This window comes from Scleropages formosus, chromosome 12 (assembly GCF_900964775.1).
Source record: "Scleropages formosus chromosome 12, fSclFor1.1, whole genome shotgun sequence".
Lineage (NCBI taxonomy): Eukaryota > Metazoa > Chordata > Actinopteri > Osteoglossiformes > Osteoglossidae > Scleropages > Scleropages formosus.
In genome coordinates, this window is record NC_041817.1 from 5440414 (window position 1) to 5467466 (window position 27053).

A 27053-nucleotide genomic window follows, 5' to 3' on the forward strand; every position below is an offset into this window, starting at 1 on the left:
ACATGTGTCCTGCCAGCTGTAGACGACGTTTTCATATTTCGGATAGCGGCCGTGTGCCAGTCTGTGTTAGAATTTTTTCGTTGGTGACTCGATCCTGGTGCGTTACTCCCAAGATTTTTCGAAGAGATCTCTGGTGGAACACATCTAGCTTGTGGGCTATTTTCACAGTATTCTTCCACGTTTCACTGACGTATGTGGCTGTTGGTAATACAATGGACAAATATAGCTGAATTTTCATCGCTGTGGTGATAGACTGCGCATACATTGGAAAATTCCTGCAGCTTTCCCAAGCCTTTGGAAGACGTCATGTTCAACATCGCCGTCTGCTGTAATCACATTACCTAGGTAGGCGAAGCGCTCAACTGTTCAATCGCCTCATGAGCAACTCCGCCTAAGCCAGTCCCAAGCCTGGTTGAAAAAATGAGGAGGGTTGGGTGCTGGGCTAGCCACCAGACCCTGTTGAAACTACCACTGCTAAAGAAACAGCAAGCAAAAATATGAATCAGAATCAGAATCAGAACGAGCTTTATTGCCAGGTATGTTCGCACATACAAGGAATTTGTCTTGGTGACAGGAACTTCCACAGCACAGACAGAATGACAGTGACAAGACAGATGAGAAGATAGAGTACGTGAATAAGGGATGAAAAATATATAAAAATATACAGTACCCAATATTATATACAAAAATAGTCACTAGTTACAAATGCAAGGGAGTGTGAGTAAGAGATATGATGTGATAAAAAGTTATAAATATAAATATAGATAGCATTATGTACTGCACTGGTTTACTCTCTGGGGGGGGCGGGATTTAGCTGTTCATGAGGTAGATGGCCTGAGGAAAGAAACTTTTCTTGTGCCTGGCTGTCCTGGTGCTCGGTGCTCTGTAGCGCCGGCCAGATGGCAAAGGTTCGAAGAGGAAGTGGCCTGGATGCGAGGGGTCTACAATGATTTTGCTAGCCCTTTTACTGACTCTGGACGAGTACAGCTTTTGGAGAGCTGGGGGGGATGTGCCGATGATTCAGCCAGCAGTCCGAACTACCTGCTGTAATCTTCTGATGTCTGATTTCGTAGCTGAGCCGAACCAGACAGTTTTAGAGGTGCAGAGGACAGACTCGATGACTGCGGAGTAGAATTGCATCAGTAGCTCCTGTGGCAGGTTGAACTTCCTCAGCTGGCGAAGGAAGTACAACCTCTGCTGGGCCTTCTTCACAATGGAGTCTATGTGGGGCTCCCACTTCAGGTTCTGTGAGATGGTGGTGCCCAGGAACCTGAATGACTCCACTAATAATAATAATAATAATAACTTATAGGCAAAGCCAATCATAAGCAAACAACAGTGAGAGAAATGTAGTAAACAGAGCTTGTTCTTGTGTTCAGTGAACTCACCCACACACACTGATTGAAACGGTTTGTCTCAAGTGGGGTCGCGGCAAACCCGAGCCTAACCTGGCAACACAGGACGTAAGGCTGGAGGGGGACAGGACGCACCCCAGATGGGATGCCGGTCCGTCTCCAGGCACCCCAAGCGGGACTTCAACCTCAGACCTGCCAGAGAGTAAGACCTGGTCAAACCCACTGCGCCGCCATGGCCCCTGGTTCAATGAACAGCTGGATGTTAAACAAAACTTAAGTTATTAAAACTAATTTGATCAATGTTTGCAGAAAATGACTAGTTTTGTTATAAAAAATGTTATAAACTAATGTTAAACATTATTAAATTAGTATAAATATGTTATTTATTGTTATAAAATGTCAGTTTCAAAATGGCGTCCTCTGGTGGAAGAAATGTATGAGGAATACTGTAATTGCAACAACAATCCTTAGGAAGTGACTCAGAAAAAAAAAAGAAACTACATTATTATAGTTTGGAAAAGCAACAGAATGAAGTACAAAGTTTAAGAATGTGGGCCTTGCGCTCACAATTAAGGAGAGGTTTGGGAAACCTGAAGGGCGTGAAGGAACATACAGTGACAGTAATACAGAGTGACAGTAAAGGCCTTTTGTCAGAGGACACCAACAACAGCCTTCGGTTACGCTCTTGGAATAGGTTTCGTATGGACGTTCACATTACTTAACTGGTAATCAATCAGCCGAACCAATAAAAATACCCCTGAATGGATTCCTAATTTTGTGGCTTTTTGATTTATGTGTAATTATGTCTATGATTTTCATCCTTATTTCACTGGGTATTTACCTTCTGCACACTTTATTACACACCATTTGTGATTCTTCAGAACTGTGCTTCAAAGGTATGCATGTGCCTGAGTGACACTGAAAAAGGTGTAAATCACAATTTATTTATTATTTTTAACCACCTTATTGAACACCCTGAATAAAGCCACGAATATGTGGAAATCCCTTGTTCATGGTAATTTCTGGTAGAAGACGGTGTCTCAAGGACAACAGAGCGAGTTTTAAGTTGATCTTCTGACTATAATCACAGGTCCTACAGGTCTGTGCATGCCTGTAGGTACATTCTTTGTGGTCTGCTATAGTTATTATAACCCCGGCCTCTACCTTTCATCGCCTGCCTCTTTAATGCAGAATGTGACTGTCTGTCCATATGTTTACGTATTTGTTTCTTGGCTACAGCTCGACATAATTTACACAAGAAAAAGCACTCTTTCAGCACGCTTTGTGAGGAGCTCTTAAGAGGAAGTTTGAGATTATTGGGCAGATTAGCCCTCAGAAGATGGCAAACACTTTGTTTTCAGTCAGAGGATGAAATGGCCCTTTGCTGGTTGACCTCGCCCGTCCTTTTGCACTCAGCGGCAGTGGCGACAGAGTCCCATAATTAAATCCGAGCTTCGGCGTCATTTATTGCCATCCACATGCCGTGCCCGTTGCTGCAGTCCCACCCGTTGTGTTTACTTACATTCTTCTGCCTGCCATCATCTTCGTCTCTCTTGCCGGGGCTCCAAAGAGGCGCTCGAACCCACATGAAGTCACGAGAGCGTGAAATCTACAGTGAAACCACACAGCAGTCATCGGCTCGGTACGAAGACAAAAGCCTGAATAGCAGAAATTCCCCAAACAAGAGGGATAGTTTAGCCTTTCTGTTACCACAAACAATATGTACTCTGTTCTGGAAAAAAGATGTGTTGATTAAGATGTTTAGGATGTAGATGTGCACAGATGTAATGAGGCGAGTAAATAAACATCAGTGGTGTGAGTCACTCTTTTCTGGTGGCCACAGTCACAAACCAGTTTTGACCATGTTTGTTTTTCAATGACTTTCTTTTCTATGTCCAGTCCAGAAGGTACAGAAATATCTTGTTTTCCTTAACGGATGCTCATATCCAGAAGAGACACCTTTACTCATTTAGCTGATGCTTTTCTCTAAAGAAACTTACAATATTTTATTTGTTTATACCACTTAGTAATTTTCATTGGAAGAATGTAGGGTAAATACGTTGCTCAAAGGTGCTACAAGAGGAGGGTTTTGAACCTGAAACTTCAGAGATCAGAGGCTCAAATCACTATGCCATTTTAGAGGTTTACAGCCTGATAAGTTTTGCTTATAGTTTATGCATTAAGATTTCACAACTTGAGCAGTGAATAAACAAACTACAATGTGCTTGTTGAAAGCCTTTATCCACCTTATAGAGAGAGGTGAGCAAAACATTACATAGAATGAAAAGGTCTCCACATGAAAAGAAGTGAGTGCAAAAGAGATTTGTTCTGAAAGCCTCTTTGAATGCTGAGAGGGATTCAGCAGCTCTGAGGGGAAGAAGGAGATCAATCTGCCACACTGGAGTCAAAACTGAGAGTCTATGGACTTTTGATTTTAGACCTCTTGAGTGGGATGACAAAGCAGCCAGAGATGGAGGAACACAGGGTGTGATCAGGTCCTGTAGGTATCAGAGTGGAAATCATTTTACTGTCTTATAGGGTGTAGCTAAAGTGTTGAGCTGGATACAGCTACAGGAAGCCAATGGAGAGACAGGGTGGAGAGATACATGGGAACACTTTAGCATGTCAAACACACTCAGGCCTTAGCACTCCAGATCTACTGCAAAGGCATTCATTTTTGTAACTTGCTCCTTCTGTTATCTCCATAGCAAACCAAGGCCCACGGGTTCATCTGCCTTTGGGGGTTCACTTGAATTCGTGACTAGAAGATGACTTCCATGACCTCGGCATTTTTTTCCATCTCCCAGCTCCTCCCGTGTCAATAGGTCAGCTTCCTCTGACCCACCAGATAAATCCCATGCTGTACTGTATGAGTCACCCTTGTTTCATTTTTCTGGCCTTTAATTACGAAGCAGGGATGCCCTTTGGGCTGCTACTTTATTGCCAGCTGGCTTCCTTTCACTTTAACTCTTCAATTTTCTTCAAGATGAGCAGAATAAAGCTCCCAAAAAGACGATGGCATCTAAATAAGTGTTTCCTGTTGGCTGAAACTGCTGTCTATCAGAGTTGCATGGAGCTCAGAGGTGAAGTTCTCATGCTTTAAAGAGGCCTTTGCTCTGCCACTTAAACCCCATAAATATGTTTGACTCTCCCAAAGGCTATTTTAGATTAAGGGACGTATGAACTGTGGATGACATGGTGGTGCAATGGGCAGCTCTCGTGCCTCGAAGTTCCTGCACTGTGGCTTTAGATGCCAGTTCATATTCGACCCAGTCTGTGTGGAGTTTGCATGTTCTCCCCATTTATGTTGGTTTAATCTCATAATCCAAAGCCACATGTTTCAAATGAATTGGTGACACTAAATTGCCTTTAGTGTGAATGTGTCTGATTGTATCTGGTGTCCTGCGCAGGGTGTATGCTGCCTCGTTCCCTGTGCATCCAGGATTGCCTCCGGACCACCATGACTCTGCTTTAGGACAAGTAGTAATTGATAATGGATGGTTGTACAAAGAAAAGACTGCTGTAGTATGTTATTTCATTACAATATTCCATTTGAAAATGATTTCACAATTCTGGTAAGGGTTGATTAAAGCTATCAACAGCTGACACTCTCATTGGCCAAACAGCGTTGAAAGGTCTTGAAACATCTTACAGGCCATGAGGTAATTTGAAAATAGAAGTCACTAGGGTGGAAGAACAAGATCACCACACTCTCCCCTGCACATTCCACAAAATGCTGTTAAGCCACATAAATGAAAAGCACGAGCACTCATTGTTTCACTAGTCTGAAATGTATGTTACTGACAGACAGCAACACAACAAATCTATCAACAGAACTGTGGTTTACGCAAGCATCTCGACTGTGATGTACCTCTGGTGACATTAAATATATTCATTTTGTCTTGAATGCATAAACAGTTAAGATTGTTTCTGAAAAAAAAGATCCTCTTTTCAAAAGCAAATTCTCAGAGGTGGATCATAAATTTCCATATCCATTTGTCATATGAAGATCAAATGGATTGGAGGGTTTAGGGGATGCAGCGGAGATGACAGTGATGCAACAAAGTTCAGATGGATGCTTCTTGGGCCTGTTGTAAAGCTTCTCCTGTTTTGTCACCCTCCACAGGAGTTTTGAAATGAACTGTTTCAAGGCATTCACCCACAGCCTCTCCTAGCGAGACACCCTCAAAGGTGTTTGTTGCCCCAGCAGAGGACATGGCAAAACACATTTCCCACCCCAGGCAAACACTAGCCACATATTAAGAACTTGGAACAAATATGAAAACATGAACACTGTGAAGGATTACAGAGTGATTTTCCATCCATCTATTGTCAACAACTTGTCCATTGAAGGGTCAGAGTGGTCCAGAGAACAGGGTATGACACAGTGTACACCCTGGATAGGATGCCAGTCAATCAAATTGTGCAAAGTTCTTACGACACAAAAAAATTCCCTACATTTTCTAATATTAATTTAATAATGAAACAGCAGATGGTGCAGTGGTTCAAGTTAATGCCTTACATTTGAAGGATCCAGGTTTGAATCCCACTTCCTGCTCTAGTACCATTGCTCAAGGTACTTACCTTGCGCTGATGTAGTAAAAATGGTCCAGCTGTACAAATCTATGTCACTAGTCACTTTAAAAAGCACGCGCACACATTGTTTGAAACCACTTATCCCAAGCAGGGTCACGGGGAGCTGGAGCCTAACCTGGCAACACAGGGCCCAAGGCTAGAGGGGGAGGGGACACACCCAGGATGGGATGCCAGTCCACCACAAGGCTCCCCAAGGAGGACTCAAACCCCAAACCCACCAGAGAGCAGGCACAGGCCAAACCATGCCCCCCACTTTAAAGAGCAGAAAAGGCTAGAGAGCTTACTGCTGTAAATTGCTTTGGAGAAAAGTGTCAATTTAATTTTATCTATTAACACATTCAAGTGCTGCTTAAAGATATTTTCAGCCACAGTTTTAGACTAATGTAATGTACACATTGTATTTTCTATGAGATGCACGTCGCTTTGGAGAAAAGTGTCTGATAAATGAAGAAATGTAAATGTATGTAATGCAACCTATCTTTGTGTACACCCACTTATTTACTTTTAGATTTCTTCATTTATCAGATGCTTTTCTCCAAAGTGACATACATCTTAGAGAAAACACAGTTTGTGCATTACATTAGGAGAAAGAGAGACAATGTTGCAGACATGTGATTCTTTAGTAAACTTAGCTTGTTTCTTTCCACTTTATGCACCAGTGTTCATCGCACGAGTAAGTGCATAAAACTCAGAATAGACTAATCCTGATCACCTTCCCACATTTTTTTTAAAGGTACACAAACATTTACATAGAATACTTTTAGTATTTATGGTATTTGTATTGATGAAGACTACCTAAAGGATAAATAGGAGCACATTGGGTAGTATAATAAAGAACAATTAAATAATTCATAGAGGGGACACAGCGGTGCAGCGGGTTTGGCTGGGTCCTGCTCTCTGGTGGGTCTGGGGTTTGTTTGAGTCCACCTTAGGGTGCCTTGTGGCAGACTGGCATCATGGCTGGGTGTGTCCCTCCCCCTCCAGCCCTACGCCCTGTGTTGCTGGGGTAGGTTCTGGCTCGCCGCAACCCTTCTTGGGGCAAGTGGCTTCTGCAAAAAATGTGTAAGTACACACACACACACACACATCTTCAGAACCGCTTGTCCCTCACGGGGTCACGGGAAACCGGAGCCTACCCGGCAACACAGGGCGTAAGGCCGGAGGGGGAAGGGGACACACCCAGGACGGGACGCCAGTCCGTCGCAAGGCACCCCAAGCGGGACTCGAACCCCAGACCCACCAAAGAGCAGGACTGCGGTCCAACCCACTGCGCCACCGCATCCCCCTAAATGTGTAAGTAATTCATAATAATTTATATTCATTCTTTTGGCAGCAACTTTTCTCCTAAGCAGCTTAGTGTTAAGCAGGTGGGATTCCGACCTGTGGTCTTCAGGTTTAAAGGCAGTAGCTCCAACCAACATGCTGCCCAAGATTTAATAATACAATCAAGAGTAAATAATAATGATAAATGTAAAGTAAAATAAAAAAGTGACTACACTCCATCAAATGGACTGCAGAAATGTTTAAACAAATGAAGCCATTTTACTCAAGCCTTTTCCTGCGGAAGAGGCAAAAAGAAGCCCCCTCTCCAAACCTGGCGATCCTAGACGTCATAAACAACACCAGAACACAGCACGGAGGTGGCCTTGGCAGGACGAGTGTGTTTAAAAGGGCTGGTTACTATAATGACAGGCCAGGCTTGCCAAAAGCGCCTCATTTACACTCCGCTCCCTTTGATGCCTGCAAGAACCAGCAGAACACCAGAAAGCATTTCTCTCATTCACCTTTTTTATAAACCTCTTCCTGCAACCAGCGAGCTCAGCCATCTCTCCTTAGGCCATAACATTCCTGTGACCACACTTGATCAACTAAAGTTGGAATGCCTCTTTAAACACGATGGATGATACACTCATCCCCAAAAAAAAGACAGTGATGCTGCCTTTGGAACTTACGTCTTTTCTTTCTTCCATGCCCCTTTGACCACCTGCCTCGCAAGTTCCTTGGACAGGCTCCAACAAGCAGCCAAGGCATTTTAGTGTTATGCTGTAATTAATCTAAATGAAAGTGGATAAACACGCCTGCTTTGCCTCATTGCTATTCTGGCTTAACAGCTTTGGGCTTCCAGTACCTGCAAGATTTTATCCATTATTTCTCATTCATTCTTGACTGGAATGTAAGGCCCATCTGCATTAACAGACAATTACCATGCATACATGTGTGTCCAGGTAATTTACCTGAGAAGATTTCTGCTTAGAGAGGTGACTTTTTGATAGACCTCTTCCTGCAGACATGCACAATCATTATCCATCCAATATTGTCTTCGTATGATCTTTCATTGACAGGAGGAGTCCCCCAGTACTATGAGCCCCAATATACTAATGGTAGAGTCATACTAGTAAACACAATTAGGAATAACCTGACCCATGTGCTTTGCTGCTCTTTCAGATAATGAAAAGAATTGACAATTTAGGAGAACTGTTCCACCCGGAAGGACCGGAAAGAGCAGGTCAGTTCTACTACAAACATTATTTTGTAATTTTGGACTGGGCCAGCACATGGTGTAGTGAGTAGGGTCACCTTGCACTCAGACCCAGATTTGAATCCCATCTCCTGCTGTAGTGCCATTGATCAGCTGTATTGAACTGATACAGTAAAAATTACCCAGTGGTACAAATGGGTAAATTAAATATGTAAGATACAGTAATATGTGTAAGTACTAGGGTGTCATGGAAAACAGAGCATGCGGAGGAGGCTGGACCGAAGTGCAGGATCATTTATTCAGAGCCAAAGGATTAGACGTGTTCTCATGGTCAGTCAGGTGATTGGCAAACTGAATAGAGGCGAGGATCTGAAGTTGTGGTTGGGGAACAAGGCGCGCGGTAATTTACCGAAGAGACATGGAGCGGGATGTGGGAATCGCAAAGCAAGGTGGGTTTGGGAACACAGACGGGACAGTTGTCTCAAGTGAGATTCCACAACTGGGAAGAGGTTGAAAGGTGTTTTATATAGCTGAGTGCTCCGATTAAAGCTAGGTGCTTAATCTGAGCCAGGTGCTGTTGGTTGAGGTGCAGGCATGGCTGTGACATAGGGTAGCATTTTGGTTAAATTTGGTGGTTTGCTGTTTAAGGGCCCAGGTTTGAATCCCACCTTCTATTGCAGTATCATTGATCATGGTACTTACTGTACTCTGAATTGAAATAGTAAAATTTCCCAGCTGTACAAATAGGTATATCAGTGTAAGTGATGCGGCAGTAGAGTGGAGAGCACTGGTGTTTTGCACTCCAGGGACCCAGACTTGAATTCCAGCTTCCACTACTACCATTGAGCAAGTCACTTTAGCAAAGTGCCAGCTAAATAAATAAATGTAATTAATGCATTGTCGGGGGTGCGGTGGCGCAGTGGGTTGAACCACAGTCTTGCTCTCCGGTGGGTCTGGGGTTCGAGTCCCGCTTGGGGTGCCTTGCGGCGGACTGGCGTCCCGTCCTGGGTGTGTCCCCTTCCCCCTCCGGCCTTACGCCCTGTGTTGCCGGGTAGGCTCCGGTTCCCCGTGACCCCGTACGGGACAAGCGGTTCTGAAAATGTGTGTGTGTGTGTAATGCATTGTCTCCATGTTTTAGAGACTTAGCATCCTTACACACATTGAACCACACTTGTACCAAAATGGTAATTTCTCTGCTTTTCCAGAGTGACTTTACAATTTCGAGAGAAGTCAAAGGTCAGTTTTGGTTTCCCCTAACAGGAAAAACAAAGACTCTTCTGTCATCACCAGTTCTTTCCATTCTTTTCAGTGACTAAAAAATACAACATAGTCCTGAACCACAGGGTTTGAAGGGGACTCTTTTTTGAATCCCTGACACCCAACCACAAGTTCCCCACTCTGACATCCTGGAGGAAGAGATGCCCCAGAGTGTGACCACATTGTACCATATAAAGAGCAAAGAAGTCCCCTGTACAACAACAACCACAATCGTGGGGAATTTGCCACACCCACGCCATCACCATAATCAGATACACCTGGACCCGGCAGAATATAAGGCAGAGGCAAACAGAGAAGGATGCGGAACCTTGTTCGCTGACACAGCTCACTCGTTTGAGTCAGCCTGCTCCTCGCTTCTCATCCTTGTTCCCATTCCACCCGCCTGAGTCCTTCTACCGTGACCTCTACCTTCCTGTGTTCTGATCCGTGTTTTCGTGTTTGACCTGTTGCCTGTATTCACCAACCACGATTCTGGATTTCCTGGTAAACGACGTTTGCAGTACGAAGACCCACGCCTGTCCCCGACCACGGTTCCTGTCCTGTCCCTAAATAAACTCCTGTGTACTCCGCAATTGAGTCCGCCTTCTACTTCCGGACGAAAACATGGCAGAAGGTTCCGCCAAAGAAACGGACTCAGCGGAGATTGATCGCGTCAAGAGGGAGCTCGCCGCACAAGGTAACCGTTTGGGGTCGATGGAGCAAACCTTAAATAGCCTCGCGGAGGCTTTCCAGTCCCTAGTCGGAACAATGCAGGAGCAAGGTATGCTCGCTGCGGTGGAGACCGCCCCCGCAACCGCCTCCAGACCAGAGCAGTCGCCGGCAACACCACCGTCTCCGTTGCCCCAGCCTCCACCGCCTCAAGACCCGCGTCTCCTGCCGCCTGCCCTCTTAAACGGTGACTCCACTCGCTTCGCAGGGTTTTTGATGCAATGCGAGCTGGTTTTTTTCTAGCCTGCCTCAGGTATATGGCACTAGCCTAAACTGTATTACTTATATCATGTCTCTCCTTGCTGGCCGCGCATTAGACTGGGCCACAGCGACTTGGGGGTGTAATTCACAGTCAACCTATGAAGACTTTAAGACCCGGTTTCAAGCCGTGTTTGGGCTGCCCCCGTCAGATGACAGCATAAGTGAAAGACTGTTCGAGATCAGGAAATTGTCTCCTGCTGAACGCAACTACGAAATCAGGAATCGGGAGCTGTTAGCCATGAAGTTGGCATTAGAAGAATGGCGTCACTGGTTGGAAGGTACAAAACATCCCCTTCTGATATTAACTGATCACAAGAACCTCGAGTACCTGCAGCGTGCCCGACGCTTAAACTCTCGGCAGGCCAGGTGGGCGCTCTTTTTTGCTCGGTTTAACTTCACGGTGACCTACAGGCCCGGGACAAAAAACACCAAAGCGGATGCTCTCTTGCGCCTACATGAGGAAAGACCACCCCCTGGTGAACCTGACTACATCCTGCCCAGGACCTGTGTGGTGGGGCCCGTACTATGGGATGTCAACCAAGGGCAGCAACCAGATCCGTCCACTGTACCTCCCGGAGGACCGGGGGGTAAGCAATACGTTCCCCCAGGGAGATGAAAGATGCTGCTCCAATGGGCACACGATCATCCAGCTGCAGGACATCCTGGCTTCAGCTGCACACAAGAGCAGCTGCACAGGCAATACTGGTGGCCGTCCCTCAAGGACGATGTGCAAGACTATGTCCGGGCTTGCCCTGTTTGTGCACAAACAAAGGTTCCAACCCAGAAACCTGTAGGTCTCCTACAGCCCTTGCCCATCCCAAGATGCCCCTGGACACACATAGCTCTCGACTTCTTAGTTGACCTCCCCAGTTCAGAAGGTAAGACTACAATCCTGACCATCATTGACCGTTTCTCTAAGGGGTGTCGCCTGGTTCCTTTACCCAAGTTACCCACTGCTCCCGAAACCGCCGAGCTTCTCTTCCACCATGTTTTCCGGCTTTACAGTCTGCCCGAGGACATCGTATCCGACCGAGGATCTCAGTTCACCTCATGGGTCTGGAGGGCATTCTGGAGAAAGCTAGGGATTACGGTGAGTCTAACCTCTGGTTATCACCCCCAGGCCAACGGGCAAGTGGAGCGTCTCCAACAAGACATCGGCTGATTTCTCTGAAGCTACTGTTTGGGTAATCCCCAGCAGTGGGTGCGGTACTTACCCTGGGCAGAATACGTCCACAACACTCTCACTCACTCATCGACTGGGCACTCACCATTCCAGTGTATTTTAGGGTACCAATCGCCGTTATTTCCCTGGCATCCGGAGCCCAGTGACGTGCCCACTGGGATGCCTGGTACAAGAACAGCCAGATGGTATGGAGAGCTGTGCGCGATCATCTTCTCCGTCGCCAGTCACAACTAAAACACCAGGAGGACAGACGACGACGATGACCACTCTCCATCCTCCCAGGTCAGAGGGTATGGTTATCCACCCGCGGCTTACAAGGACCATACATGTCCAAAAAACTTAGCCCTAGGTACTTGGGACCCTTCAAGGTTCTACGGCGAGTCACCTCTGTCATCTATCAGCTGCAACTACCCCGGCACTTGCGCGTACACCCCTCTTTCCATGTGTCATTCCTGAAACCCATGACCACGGCTCTCCATCAGCCTCAGCCAGCACCTCCCTCTCCCATAACCTTGCCCGACGGGAGCGGGCCTGCGTACATCGTAAGGGCACTCCTGGATTCCTGTCGCCGCAGAGGGACCCTTCAGTACCTTGTGGATTGGGAGGGTTATGGGTCGGAGGAGCGCAGTTGGGTGGCAGCCTGTGATATTTTGGATCCTGACCTTGTTTCTGATCTTCACAGGGCCCATTCGGATTGGCCTGCTCCCCGGCCCCTTGGTCGTCCCCCGGGTCCCAGGCGAGCGTCTAGAGCCGCTCCTGGAAGAAGGGGGTTATGCCACACCCACGCCATCACCATAATCAGATACACCTGGACCTGGCAGGATATAAGGCAGAGGCAAACAGAAAAGGACGCGGAACCTTATTCGCCGACACAGCTCACTCGTTTGAGTCAGCCTGCTCCTCGCTTCTCATCCTTGTTCCCATTCCACCCGCCCGAGTCCTTCTCCCGTGACCTCTACTTTCCTGTGTTCTGATCCGTGTTTTTGTGTTTGACCTGTTGCCTGTATTCACCAACCACGATTCTGGATTTCCTGGTAAACGACGTTTGCAGTACTGCCACGCCCACACCTCCGGGCAAACACGGAACACCTGGGACGCAACGCAGACTACAGCATAAAAGGCTGCGTCAGAACACCAGCTGATGCGGAACCTTGATCTGCCTCCTCGTTAGCGACCTTCTCCAGCCATTTCCTGTTCCCGAACGCCTTCCCCGAACCCGTCCCTTGTTCCCCCGATCTTCTGCCTCTTTCTGATCATCGACCTCTTGCCTGTATACTGACCTCGCCTTTTGGATCCTCCCTGTTACGACGTTCGCACCTCGAAGACCCTTTGCCCGTCCTCTGACCTCCTCTCTTGGATTTCCCCGAAGACACCACCACGATTACCGCTCTGCACTTGGGTCCGCCGCTTCCCTCAGACCCGACCATGACAAGTATGAAGACCCACGCCTGTCCCTGACCACGGTTCCTGTCCTGTCCCTAAATAAACTCCTGTGTACTCCACAATTGAGTCCGCCTTCTACTTCCGGATGAAAACATGGCAGAGTTTTTCATTCCTGTGTTTAGTCAGAGTTTACATTAGTGACATATTTTTAGATGAAACAGAGATTTTGACCATGCAGCTTATACAAAAGAACTCTTCACTCAGGTTTCAAGCAGTAACACTGGTTGTTATTAAAATTGTCATATATAATTCTGAAATGCTATGCAATACACCTCTATGGTAATGAAATAGTGATTTGCTGCTCTGAGCAACAAGAGAAGCAGTGTGGAATGAGATTCATTGTGCATTAATCACACAATTAAATCAAAGCAATACAGTTATTTATTTAGCTGACACCTTTCTCCAAGCTGACAGCTGGTAGTGTAGTGCTCAGCCCTACTGCCTCTGAATCCAAAGGTTGTAAGTTTGATTCCCTCTCTGGCTGTACTACACTTGAGCAATGTACTTACCCTAAAATTACACAGCTGTCTAAATGGGTAAATAATTGTAAGCTTGTAATAACTGTAACCTTAAAATTGTAAGTTTCTTTGGAGAAAAGTGCCTGCTAAATGAATAAATGTAAACTGATGTCTAGTGTTACGATACTTGTAAAGACTTGTACAGCTGGGCAATTCTTACTATATCGATTTAGGATAAGTACCTTGATCAAGGGTACTACAGCAGGAGATGGGATTCAACCCTGTCTCCTTCAAGTGGAAGCAGCTCTGGTGTGGTTGTTAAAGAAGCTGAGAAGGCCTTAGCTTCAGGCAGATGAAAGATGATGTTAATCTGTATAAATGCTGGTAGTAACGGAGAAAAGCATCTGCAAAATAATGAAATAGTATCTTTAATTTATTCTTTGTGCCTGAACATACTCAGAACACAAACATGTGGCAGCACATTTCAGAGTCTCCAGAGCACAAATATAACACAAACACCTGAGAGGCTCATTATTAATGTTCCGATGTGAGGGTCTCGTGAGAAATATCAGACCTGGCCAGGAATTCTTGAATGAGCTGTGACAAGCCAGTGATCCATGGCACTGGGGGATGGCTGCGCCCTTCCAGTCAGTGGCAAATATTAATTATGAACGCATCAACCTGTCACCGACTGGTGTGCAGGGGAGGCAAGTGTGACTTATTTTGCATTGTAAAGAGGGCAGGCAGGAATAGCAAAAATCTACCAACAGCTGAGTAGCTGCTTCAAAATCCACTCAAAGTTTATTGTGGTAAGACATAAAAAATATTTTCAAAGGTCAGTGATCACAGTGAAAGTGGTAAAAGTAAATGGCATTGTAACGTTTACCGTATCAAAAACCTTCTCACCAATCTTGCAGGTGCTCAGGTTTCCTCCCATAATTCAGAGACATGTTTCAGGTGAATTTGTGATTCTAAATTACATTTAGTGTATGTGTGAGTGAGTGCATGTGGTTGGCCTACAACCCATCCAGTACGCATGATGCCTCATGTCCTGTGCTTCCAGGATAGACTCTGGACCATGACGACCCTGGACTAGCAGTTACTGAAAATGGGATGGATGGATGTAAATGGCCGGAGAAAAAAACATTGTATAAACTGAAATAAAATAATACTCAACGTAGTGTAAAGTACAGTTGTTTTTGGAAGCTTGAGCAGCAGTTATGTTCTGCATGCAGTCATGCTCGGTTTAATGTATGTTCCTTTGTGAACTGTCACTCAAGCATATGCTCACTGGGGACTGCTGTCATTTTAAGGCAAACCTGCAGACACAATGAACCGAATGTGTTTAATAATAAAGCTACATGTTGAAGTCGGTATGATCTCCCAGACAGTCTCCAAAGATCCTAATTTAATATCCCAGTATTTATGCACTGTCTCTTCGAGAAGAAAGATGTGCCATATAATTCCTTGCATTGTCATTACTCCATAGCAAAAAAGCAATAACAAAAATAAAGTAAATACACACACGCTGTCTGAAACCACTTCTCCCAAGCAGGGTTGCGGCAAACCGGAGCCGAAGCTGGCAACACAGGGCGCAAGGCTAGAGGGGTAGGGGGCACACTCAGGACAGGATGCCAGGCTGTTGCAAGGCACCCCAAGCAGGACTTGAACCCCAGATCCACCAGAGAGTAGGTCCTGGCCAACCCGCTGCACCACCATGCCCTCTTAATAAAGTAACTACTTAAGACAAAAAATCTGATGGATAACACACACACACACACACACACACACACACACACACACACACACACACACACACACATTTTCACAACCGCTTGTCCCATACGGGGTCAAGGGGAACCGGAGCCTACCCGGCAACACAGGGCGTAAGGCCGGAGGGGGAGGGGACACACCCAGGACGGGACGCCAGTCTGTCGCAGGGCACCCCAAGCGGGACTCGAACCCCAGACCCACCAGAGAGCAGGACCCGGTCTAACCCACCGCGCCCCCCGATGGATAACTTTCTCAGAAATGTGAATCATATGAAGATTTTTGGGATACAGCAGACTTTGCATCCATCCATCCATCTTCCTCTGCTTATCCGGGACTGGGTCGCGGGGGCAGTAGTCCATGCAGAGCCCCCCAGACTTCCCTCTCCCCGCACACCTCCTCCAGCTCCTCTGGAGGAACCCCAAGGCGTTCCCAGGCCAGCTGGGAGACGTAGTCTCTCCAACGTGTCCTGGGTCTGCCCCGAGGCCTCCTCTCAGTGGGACATGTCCAGAACACCTCCCCAGGGAGGCGTCCAGGAGGCATCCGGAACAGATGCCCGAGCCACCTCAACTGGCTCCTCTCGATGCAGAGGAGCAGCGGCTCGACTCCGAGCTCCTCACCCTATCCCTAAGGGTGCACCCAGCCACTCTGCAGAGGAAACTCATTCCTGCCGCTTGTATCCGCGATCTCATTCTTTCGGTCATGACCCAGACCTCATGACCATAGGTGAGGGTAGGAACGTAGATAGACCGGTAAATTGAGAGCTTCGCCTTACGACTCAGCTCCTTCTTCACCACAACAGACCGGTACAATGACCGCATTACTGTGGACGCCACACCGATCCGTCTGTCAACCTGCTGCTCCATTTTTCCCTCACTCGTGAACAAGACCCCGAGATACTTAAACTCCTCCACTTGAGGGAGCAACTCCCCCCTAACCCGGAGGGGGAAATCCACCTTTTTCCGACTGAGAACCATGGCCTCGGATTTGGAGGTGCTGATTCTCATCCCCGCCGCTTCGCACTCGGCTGCAAACCTCTCCAGTGCATGCTGTAAGTCTTGATTCGATGAAGCCAACAGGACCACATCATCCGCAAAAAGCAGAGACGAGATCCTGCGGCCACCAAAACAGACACCCTCCGTTCCCTGGCTGTGCCTAGAAATACTGTCCATGAAGATAATGAACAGAATCGGTGACAAAGGGCAGCCCTGGCGGAGTCCAACATGCACCAGGAAACCGAAAACCGCATTGCTCCTCCTGAATCCCAGGTTCGACTATCAGTCGGATTCTCCTTTCCAGTACCCCAGCATAGACTTTCCCAGGGAGGCTAAGGAGTGTGATCCCCCTATAGTTGGAATACAAACTCCGGTCCCCCTTCTTAAAAAGAGGGACCACCATCCCGGTCTGCCAGTCCAGAGGCACCGTTCCCGAGCTCCACGCAATGCTGCAGAGGCGTGTCAGCCAAGACAGCCCCACAACATCCAGAGACCTGAGAAACTCGGGGCGGATCTCATCCACCCCTGGAGCCTTGCCACCGAGGAGTTTTTTGACTACCTCAGCAACTTCAGCCAGGGTAATGGACGAGTCCCCCTCCGAGTCCCCGGCTTCAGCTTCCTCTACGGAAGGCGTGTCGGAGGGATTGAGGAGATCCTCAAAGTACTCCTTCCACCGCTCGAGGACATCCTCAGTCGAGGTCAGCAGCACACCACTTCCACTGTAAACAGTGTTGGCGGAACACTGCCTCCCCCTTCTGAGTCGCCGGACGGTTTGCCAGAATCTCTTTGAGGCCGACCGAAGGTCTTCCTCCATGGCCTCACCTAACTCCTCCCAGGCCCAAGTTTTTGCCCGTCAGCTGCTTCAGGAGTCCCATGAGCCAGCCAGGCCCGATAGAACTCCTTCTTCAGCTTGACGGCATCCCTTACCTCCGGTGTCCACCACCGTGTTTGGGGATTGGCGCTGCGACAGGCGCCAGAGACTTTATGGTCGCAGCTCCGAACTGCAGCCCCGACAATGGAGGAGTGGAACATAGTCCATTCGGACTCAATGTCCCCCACCTCCCTCGGGACCTGGTTGAAGCTCTGTCGGAGGCAGGAGTTGAAGACCTCTCTGACAGGGGCCTCTGCCAAATGTTCCCAACGGACCCTCACTATGCGTTTGGGCCTGCCAGGTCTGTCCAGCTTTCTCCCCTGCCATCGAATCCAACTCACCACCAGGTGGTGATCAGTTGACAGCTCAGCCCCTCTCTTCACCCTAGTGTCCAAGACATATGGCCGAAGATCACAAGAAACGACTACAAAGTCGATCATCGACCTCCGACCTAGGGTGTCCTGGTGCCAAGTGCACTGATGGACACTCTTATGCATGAACATGGTGTTCGTTATGGACACACCGTGACTAGCACAGAAATCCAATAACAACTCACCACTCGGGTTCAGATCAGGGAGGCCGTTCCTCCCAATCACGCCCCTCCAGGTGTCCCTGTCGCTGCCCACGTGGACGTTAAAGTCCCCCAGTAGAACGACAGAGTCCCCAGTGGGAGCGCTTTCCAGCACGCCCCCCAGGGACTCTAAAAAGGCTGGGTACCCTGCACTGCCGTTAGGTGCATAAGCACAAACGACAATGAGAGACCGTTCCCTGACCTGAAGGCACAGGGAGACGACCCTCTCATTCACCGGGGTAGACTCCAACACATGGCGGCTGAACTGGGGGGCTATTAATAAGCCCACACCCGCCCGCCGCCTCTCACCCTGGGCAACGCCAGAATAGTGGAGAGTCCACCCTTGGTCGAGAAGAGTGGTTCCAGAACCCAAGCTGTGAGTGGAAGTGAGCCCGACTATATCTAGACGGTATCTGTCAACCTCCTGCACTAGCTCAGGCTCCTTCCCCGCCAGTGAGGTGACATTCCAAGTCCCAAAAGCCAGAGTTTGCGCCCGAGGTTTGGGTCGGCCGGGCACTCGGCCCCGACCACCGCCCAAATCACAACGCACCGGCCCCTTACGGCCTCTCCGGCAGGTGGTGAGCCCACCGAAGAGTGGCTCCACGTCTTGCCTTCGGGCTGAGCCAGGCTCCATGGGCATAGACCTGGCCACCAGGCACTTGCATGCGAGCCCCCCAAGGCCTGGCTCCAGGGTGGGGCCCTAGTGACTCCATACCAGGCGGGGTAAACGAGAACCTTGATTTTATGGTCATAAGGGGGTTCTGAACCGTGCTTTGTCTCGTCTGTCATCCAGGACCTGTTTGCCATGGGAGACCCTACCAGGGGCATATAGCCCCAGGCAACATAGCTCCTGAGATCATTCAGGCACTCAAACCCCTCCACCATATTAAGGTGGCGGTTCGCGGAGGGGAGACTTTGCATTATCACATTAAATGTCAGTTGGTTATAGTACATACTGTAGTGCGAGTTAATCTGATAAAATGTCAATAAAGGTCAGTCCAGTTCACAAATTTTAAAAGGAGAATGTAAGGCAGTTGAAAATATGTCAAGAAAGTGTCTAAATAAATGTAAGTGTAAAACAAATAGAGAAATGTACATGTCTTAGAAAGTTCTGGCAAAGCACAAACTCTTTGCTTATCCAAACGGTCATTCAAATATGACGAAAGGTTCACTACCCAACTCCATTCACAGTCTCTGTGATGTGACATTTAAGAACCATAACAAGTGACTTGTGCATAACTTCAAGAGACTTGTGTGCAACCATCTTTACTTTCAGATTCGGTCAACATTATTAAGACCATTGGACAAAATCAGCTGAAGTGCCATAATGCTAATATGCTGCTAATGCTATGCTAATATTATGCTAATATAAAACAACGGGGGGCAACAGGTAGTTAACAGCTGAGCTGACTGAGAGGAACCAGGCCCGAACCCCTTGTCCGGCTGTCGTACCTTAAGTATGAGACCTCCTTGAATTGATACAGTAAAAAATCATGCAGATATACTACATATAATTGCAAGTAGCTCAACACTGTCAGTTGCTTTGGAGAAAAGTTTCAACTAAATTAAGAAATTTTAAATATTTTCAAAAAAACCTCTGTCGTATACCAGTGCAAACATAATTCTTCTGAAAGTTCTCCACATTTAAGTGAGTCTTGAATTCCATTCTCAACTTTATGACCATGTTCTGCCAGTTCAAATATGTAAAAATTTACATAAACATTTCAATGATGATAAAGCTGATTGGCAACAGCAGGGAACTATTTTCCAGCCTCACATTCTATCTGAATGCAATCTGGCAAAGGAAGAACTCTAACAAAGCCAGTGCTTTCATATGTCATCCCAGCAACCATTTGAAAGCATTTACTGGGCACTAGGGGTGATCGTACCGGTGCTGATATAGCGGGAAAAGCCTTGCTATGCACGGTCCACAGGTGTGTACGACATTCAGAAGCTGAATCTCCACTCAAGTCAAAGTGAAACAAAGGGTTAGTTTACATTGGCAGCCTGGAACAAAGGGAGCACCGGAGCCGCATTACAAAGCTATCACACCAAATCAGAGCCCAGGAAACCTGATAGGGTCTAATTGAATTAAAGAGTCACAGTTTGCAGACCGACTTCAAGCACTGTTGAAGGCAATAAATATTTAACAAAGAGCTGCTATGGAGGTCACTGGAGGAGGAAGCTACGAAGGTCCGCAGGGCCAGAACAAAACACACTAAAAGGAAAGCAAACATCTCACACAAGAAACAATTTGATCTTCCCAAATGGTCCAAAACAGATATGCTGGTTTATTATTTATTTATTATTTAATAGGCCTGTTGAGCCCAGTATCTGAGCTTTGTTCTCGAACTACTGACCACCAGCTGATGCAGATAAGTTTGAAGGCTGTCTGCTGGCAACGTTTTTTCCTCCAGCGATTACACTCTGTTTAATTCTCAGGCTGCATGCACCTTTTGATCTCATGTCTTATAGTTGGAATTTAAAAAAAAAAAAAAAACTGTTTCAGCTGGATTGCAGTAATTGGTTTGACATGTATTTGATGGCAGAGAACATTCGCTCACGTCCAGAGGATGTTTGGCTGCCTCTGCTGAATGGGCCAGTAAGGATTTGAATGTATTTGATCAGACTTGAAGGAAAAAAGAACACATATCAGGGTGCTGGTTTTAGGCATTGCAGCATTACACTTTCCCGCTGTTGTTACCTGTAAAGATGTGGCGGGGGGGTCATTGGGGGTGTCTACTGTTTCACTGCCCTAAGCAGTTGATGTTCTTTGTTACAAAAAAAACTCCTACGTAACAGAGACCAGCTTCCAGCAGTATCTGGATTAGTAAAGAGGAAAAAGCCTGGTGGCAATGTATTTTATTCAGCTTAATTATATTCTGTGTGTATGTTGTATACAGTATGTTTCATACATTACATACACATATAGTCTTACATCTAAACATAACTGATTGAAGACATGCATGGCAACTCTGTGTGTACACTGGAAAAACCAAGCAGACAAATACAAACATTAGTTAAAACATCATTAAAGGGAAGAATAAATACACACAGCTGCCGTACACATCCAAGAGTCAAATCAAAGATTTAGGCAAAGCCACTCCATGAAATGTTTTTAAACCCTCTCTATACAGGATAGTTATCATTATTGGAAATTCCCTTTAGAAGAAACAGGCTGAAACAGAGCAGCAAGTGTTAGTCGGAGTTCGGGTTGAATTCCAATAATTACAGGGACTGTAAACATCATATTTTAGAACATGCGCCCATAATCCTTACTGTCATCATTGAGTACTCAGTCAGCACCTGACATTTCACACAAGGTACACTTCTTTTTTATGACATGTTGAGGATCGTCTAACCTACGTGGACCTTTTACATTCGGCACAGTACAACCGAGCTGAATGTGTCTGTCATTCATGTTGCTGAGGAGTGTGTGCAGAGCGCAGACATCGTGGTCATTTAATGGTCCTGAGGGTCTGCGTGTTTGATGTCCTTTGCTGTGCCTCTGGGTGTTTTTTCTTTTGCTCTTGAGTTGCACCTCAGCCAGCCAACCTTCCATCAACCCCTTGCAGGCCTCCCAAAACGTGCAGCCAGGCCCAGTATAGCGGAACTGGAGGGAAGCAACCTGTAGCACTGCTCTCTTTCATGGCTGGAAAGGTTTAAAAGGGCCATGTTATTTTAATTAACGTGAGCTACATTCTCCCAGCAGCGTCCGCCTATCGACTGCAGGGATCAGCTGCCCCATCCTGGCAATACCTCCTTCCGCTCCCAGGTTACTTCCTCCACACTTTGTTTCGGAAAGAAATCGTTCAGGTTCGGCGAAAAGAACCAGAACTTTCCAAGCAATAGGAGGTGTGTGTGTGCTGGTTTGCACGGTGGATCTGCACTTTGCTCTCCAGACATGTTTCGGTACAGACGGGAACACCTGCAGAGAAGGGTCCTGAGGCTACGGATGGGGCCATGAAAAACAATATGGGAAAAAAGGTAGCAGATGCAGCCACAGAACAGCACACTCACTAAACCCTGCACATGAATAATATCGCTTTCTCATCATTATTCCACACTCAGTCGCCTAACATGAAACACAAAACAATGCTTTCTAAAATGTAAAATTTCACTCTTTATTGTCCACACATCGTTTCCTAGCTTAGGTTCATCAATATCAGTATTAATCTCCATTTAGCTGACACCTTTGTCCAAAGTGACTTATATTATTTTTATATTATCAGTTCAGAGTAATTGCCTTGTTCAAGAGCAAAGTAGGATTTGAATCCATGTCTTTTAACTGTAAGGCAACAGCTCTAACCACTACGCCACCTGCTGCCCCTAATGAATGTGCTACTGTGTATCTATCACCACCTATAAGCAGCTATTAAAGGCCACGTCTGACATTACAGATAAAGTGCTACAACAACAGAAGGTTTCAGAATCGCTGAGTGATGAGAATGCTAAGGTCTGAGAGAAACACATCTGGGGAACCCTCGGCTACACAACCTGATTTTAGTAGCTATATGGAGGTTTTAATAAAAAGATGAAGGGATGTCTTTGTATAACAGTTCAAGGGGTGGCATGGTGGCACAGCGAGTAGTGCTGCTGTCTCATAGCCCCTGGGTGGTGTGAGAGGACATAGGTTTGATCCCTGCTCAGTCTGTGGGGAGTTTGCATATTCTCCCTGTGTATGTGTGGGTTTCCTCCCACACTCCAAAGACATACTGTTCAGGTTCACCCATAGTGAGTGTGTTACACTGATGTATGGATGAGTGACACAGTGTAAGTAGTGTATCTAGCAGTGCGAGCCACCTTGGTGAATAAGGTGTGTGGGCTGATGACATTACAGAGTATCAACTGGAAGTTGCTTTGGAGAAAAGCATCTGCTAAATAAATGAATGTAACATGACAGGATGCATAGTGGCTGGGTTTGCTGGTCCCTCACATCTCCTGGGCTGTGGGTTTGAATCCAGCTCAGTTTGTGTGTTGTTTGCAAGTGCTCTAGTTTCCTCCCACAGTCCAAAGACATTTCTGGAAGATTGGTAACTATTAAATGCTCATAATGTGAGTGTATTACAAATTGTTCTGTGTTATAGATGGGCTGATAATTGTAAGTAGCTTACTGGACTGTATCAAGCATTAAAAGTTGCCATGAACAAAGGACTCTACTAAATACAAATTAATAACAATATATAAAATGATCCAGGACATCCTTTAAAATGACCCAGGCAAGAGCTGCAACAAAACATCACATGCTTTTTGTGCCATTTTCTGTGCATTCAATGAAGATCTGGATCAAGGTCGTGGTAAATATGAACACACTGATTCATCTGCCACAGAGAGCACTTAAACAGACACCTTGTAACACTGAAAATGGCAAAATAAATCCTGAAATCAACTGAGAGGGTATGTCGCCTTCACCAGAACCCATGTCTTTATAACAAACCGGCTCAATAGCTGGATCTATAAAAAAGCAAAACTATTACTAACACTATTAGTCAGAGCAAATACCACAATTAAACATCTCATGAGTACAAACACTTCATGACCCATCACACTATATTGCTCCTGTTATTTCCTGTCACAAAGTCCACACCCATGAATTGCTTACCATCATGGCACTACTGTAAATGGCATACACATAATTCATAAGTGCACTGATTGCAGTTCAGCCTTGCCTGAGATGTTTGTTTATGCTCTCTTATGTATTCAGAGAACTGGCGTTGACTGTGGTGCTTTAATGGATGGTCTTCATAGCTCCTCTGTGACTCTCTTCTCTCTCTGCCACTTCCCTGAAGGAGAGCTGACAAACAAAACATGGTTGAATAAGTAAAAGATGATGTTTTGACATATTCATGTACCACAGTCTATGGCTGTCACCTATATAAGTGACCACACTGCATTTACTAGTAACGTTTAGAAAATTAGCGCTGCTTCAATATTATACTAAACAACTCTCACAGACACACACACACACGCGCACAAACACACACAGTCTGAAACCACTTGTCCCGAGCAGGGTTGCGGCAAGCTGGAGCCTAACCCGGCAACACAGGGCACAAGGCTAGAGGGGGAGGGGACACACCCAGGACAGGATGCCAGTCTACCACAAGGCACCCCAAGGGGGGGCTGGAACCCCAGACCCACCAGAGAACAGGACCCGGCCAAGCCCACTGCACCACCGTGCCCCCCTGAACAACTCAGCCACTCCTAAATATTCTGTGGGGCACTTTGGGAAAAAAATATACAGAACACAGAATAATACAAAGTCTAAAAAAAAAAAAAAAATCCCAACATGGTGAATCACCTAGTAATGAATGAAAACAGCTAGGCTGGATACATATGTTCCAGTTAAATTGTATCATATCTATATCCGGGTGGAAAATGTTATTAGCCTATTATTTCTACAATTGACATTAAACTAACTGCAGACCTCTGGAGATCCCTGGCCATAATTTGACCACTACCAACATATATTAGTGTTTATTAATCTTAAGCACTAATTGAAAATCGTATGTAACCCTTTCCACAGTCAACCCATGAATCAGAACTCCCCAAAGACCACAAGACACACCTGAGTGCTCTGGGGGTTCAGATGACTCAGTGGCCCCTGGGTGTGGCAGACAGCTGTGCTGGCCAAGTCCATGCACCCTTCAAGAGGGAGTGTCCATCAATCACCCCCTACTTTCCATCGAGGCTCAGGTGGAGCTTTGATGCATCACGTGGCACACACCGAGAAGACATAACAAGGCCAAGCTGTAATGGCTTTGTGCGCCCCCTTCCCCCAGCGGCGACGAGATGCCGAGCCAACCTGCCCAGACCTGCAGGTGACATCTAATAGGCTGTAAAGGAGAGCCGTGTCTGGGAGTGTTATCCCCACTGTCTTACATGGAGGAAGGAGACGGTGTGCTCCAGCAAGACCCTCACACTGAGTCTATGTGTCTACATGTGTGTCCTTTCTGCACTTGGGGGTCTTTGCATATATGTGGCATGTGTGTTGCGTGCAAGCTGCCACAACTCACACCTACTGGTTATTCCAGCGGAGGCGAGACATAAGGGGTTGTTTTAAAAAAAGCTGAGCAGGTGTGTGCATTTCTGCCGACAGCTGAAATTTTAGAATAAAAGCGAGTACTGACCAAACACCCCCGCAGTGTTCAAGAGCACTGAGTGACAGATATTAGACTAAATGGTTATTTGAAGTGTATGGATCCACAAAGATGGCTCTCCTGCCTCTGAGGTATTGTTTTATTCATGGGTCTGTCTAGAGGGCATGGACGGATACTGATTTCAGGGGTTATCTTTGTTCACAACTGTTACAATGCAAGGAAGTGCATATTCTCTGGATTTCATGGACAAATATTTACGGAAAAAAATATTTTGCTGGACAGAAGGGTCAGAGACCCTCTTTGTCAAAAATGCCCTTGATACACAGAAAACACTCACCTGGCTTTCTTCTGCTTCTGTTTTATTATTTACCATTATTGATCTGACAATTACCAATAACCATTGTCTAATGCAGACAACACACCACAGTTGTCTGAAGTCTGTCTTGGAAGCACGGAGCATGAAGTAGGTTACACCCTGGATGGAATGCCAGTCCATTACAGGGAAAACACGCACGCATTCATTCATATACTACGGGCAGTTTAGAATCACTAATTCACCTGTGGTAGCTGGAAGGAAACGAGAGTACCTGTAGGGAAGCCATGCAAACATGGGGAGAACACGCAAACTCCATGTAGACTGAACTGGACTCACATCCATGTTTAAACCCAAAACCCACTGTGTGCGAGGCACCGGCACTACCTGCTATGCTACCATGCCGCCCTTATTTGCCATTATCTTATCCACAAAGAATGAAGGTATTCTGATTCCATACAGTCTCTCATTACCATCATGTCACAGAAGATAAATGATTAATATATTGTATATATATATATATATATATATACACTATTGTGTCATAGCATTACGTAACTGTTTACTTGCTCAGCAGAGCTCACGTTTATCAAAAACAACTTAAATTTCAGTTTCAATCATGCAAAAGAATATTTCACTGATGAAATTCAGTATAATAACTTCTATAAAAGGTTGAATAGCAGGGCTTTCTCCAGGGAACTGAACACACAACCTTGGGGTTGCAAAAGCAGTTCCTAAACCACTGACCTAAACAGGAGACACCTTGTCCCACAAAATAGACATCAGAACATTTCATTGGATAGGGTTTTTATTTTTTGTACCTCTCAAAGTAGACCCACGTACCGCTTTTGTTTCCTGATGTGAAGCACAATCGTCACTACCATGGTAATCAAGGTCATCGCAGTGAACACAATGCCAAGGACTATTCCCAGTGTATTTTCTGGAATGAAAAAAAGGTAGGTAAGTAGACAAATAAATAAATAGATATTTAATACAAATACAAATATGTACATAATACAAATACATACAGTACATTAACCAACAAATGCATATATACACAGAACCTTATTTTAAAAGCCTGACTCAAAAACTCATTTTCAGCGCTGTTTCAGCAACAAGGTATACAGAAGGTGTGCTGAAGTAATCACTTCTTAAGAAACAACTTCCTCTACTGGGGATAACGTCCCTTACCCAAAATGGAAACACAGAAAGATGAAACCTAGCTACTCCAATGCACATAGCCATAGCAGAGTAAAGTCTTTCATAATTACACTGCACAGCCTACTGTTTTTCCTCAGCTGATTCAATGTAAAAATGTGTTTCTCAAGTGAAAATGCACTAACTATGCATACATTTTGGAAGAGGCATCCATCAAATGTAGGAAGGGCTGATTATTCCCTCACTAGCAATATAGAATTGTGATTCAGTAGAGCTTTTCTGATGTTCAGGTTTGAAGGCGCGTAGTCATATTCATCCCAAAGAAGCAGGCTTAGAGAGTCCATTTCAACTCGTTTTGAACCAAGATAGTCAAAGTCAATTCCAAAGTCTGCCAGCTGAGCCTATCACATTGTCCCTGTTCTGTACGCTACACAAACCACACTGGCACTGGCTGTTTTCTGCATTGGCCAAAATTGAATGTTGCTGCTGCTGCAGAGACATTTTTTAAATTTATCAT

At 46.1% G+C, this 27053-nt stretch overlaps 1 protein-coding gene across 1 annotated transcript in view; it reads right to left on the reverse strand.

Moving 5' to 3' along the window:
• Positions 1-23373: 23373 nt before the first annotated feature.
• The window catches only part of LOC108925670 (sushi domain-containing protein 2), a 34402-nt gene continuing 30722 nt past the window's right edge, over positions 23374-27053 (reverse strand). The window contains 2 exon segments of the mRNA XM_074559711.1: positions 23374-23762; positions 26222-26318. Coding sequence (XP_074415812.1) covers positions 23711-23762; positions 26222-26318 — 149 coding nt within the window. The 3' untranslated portion in view covers positions 23374-23710.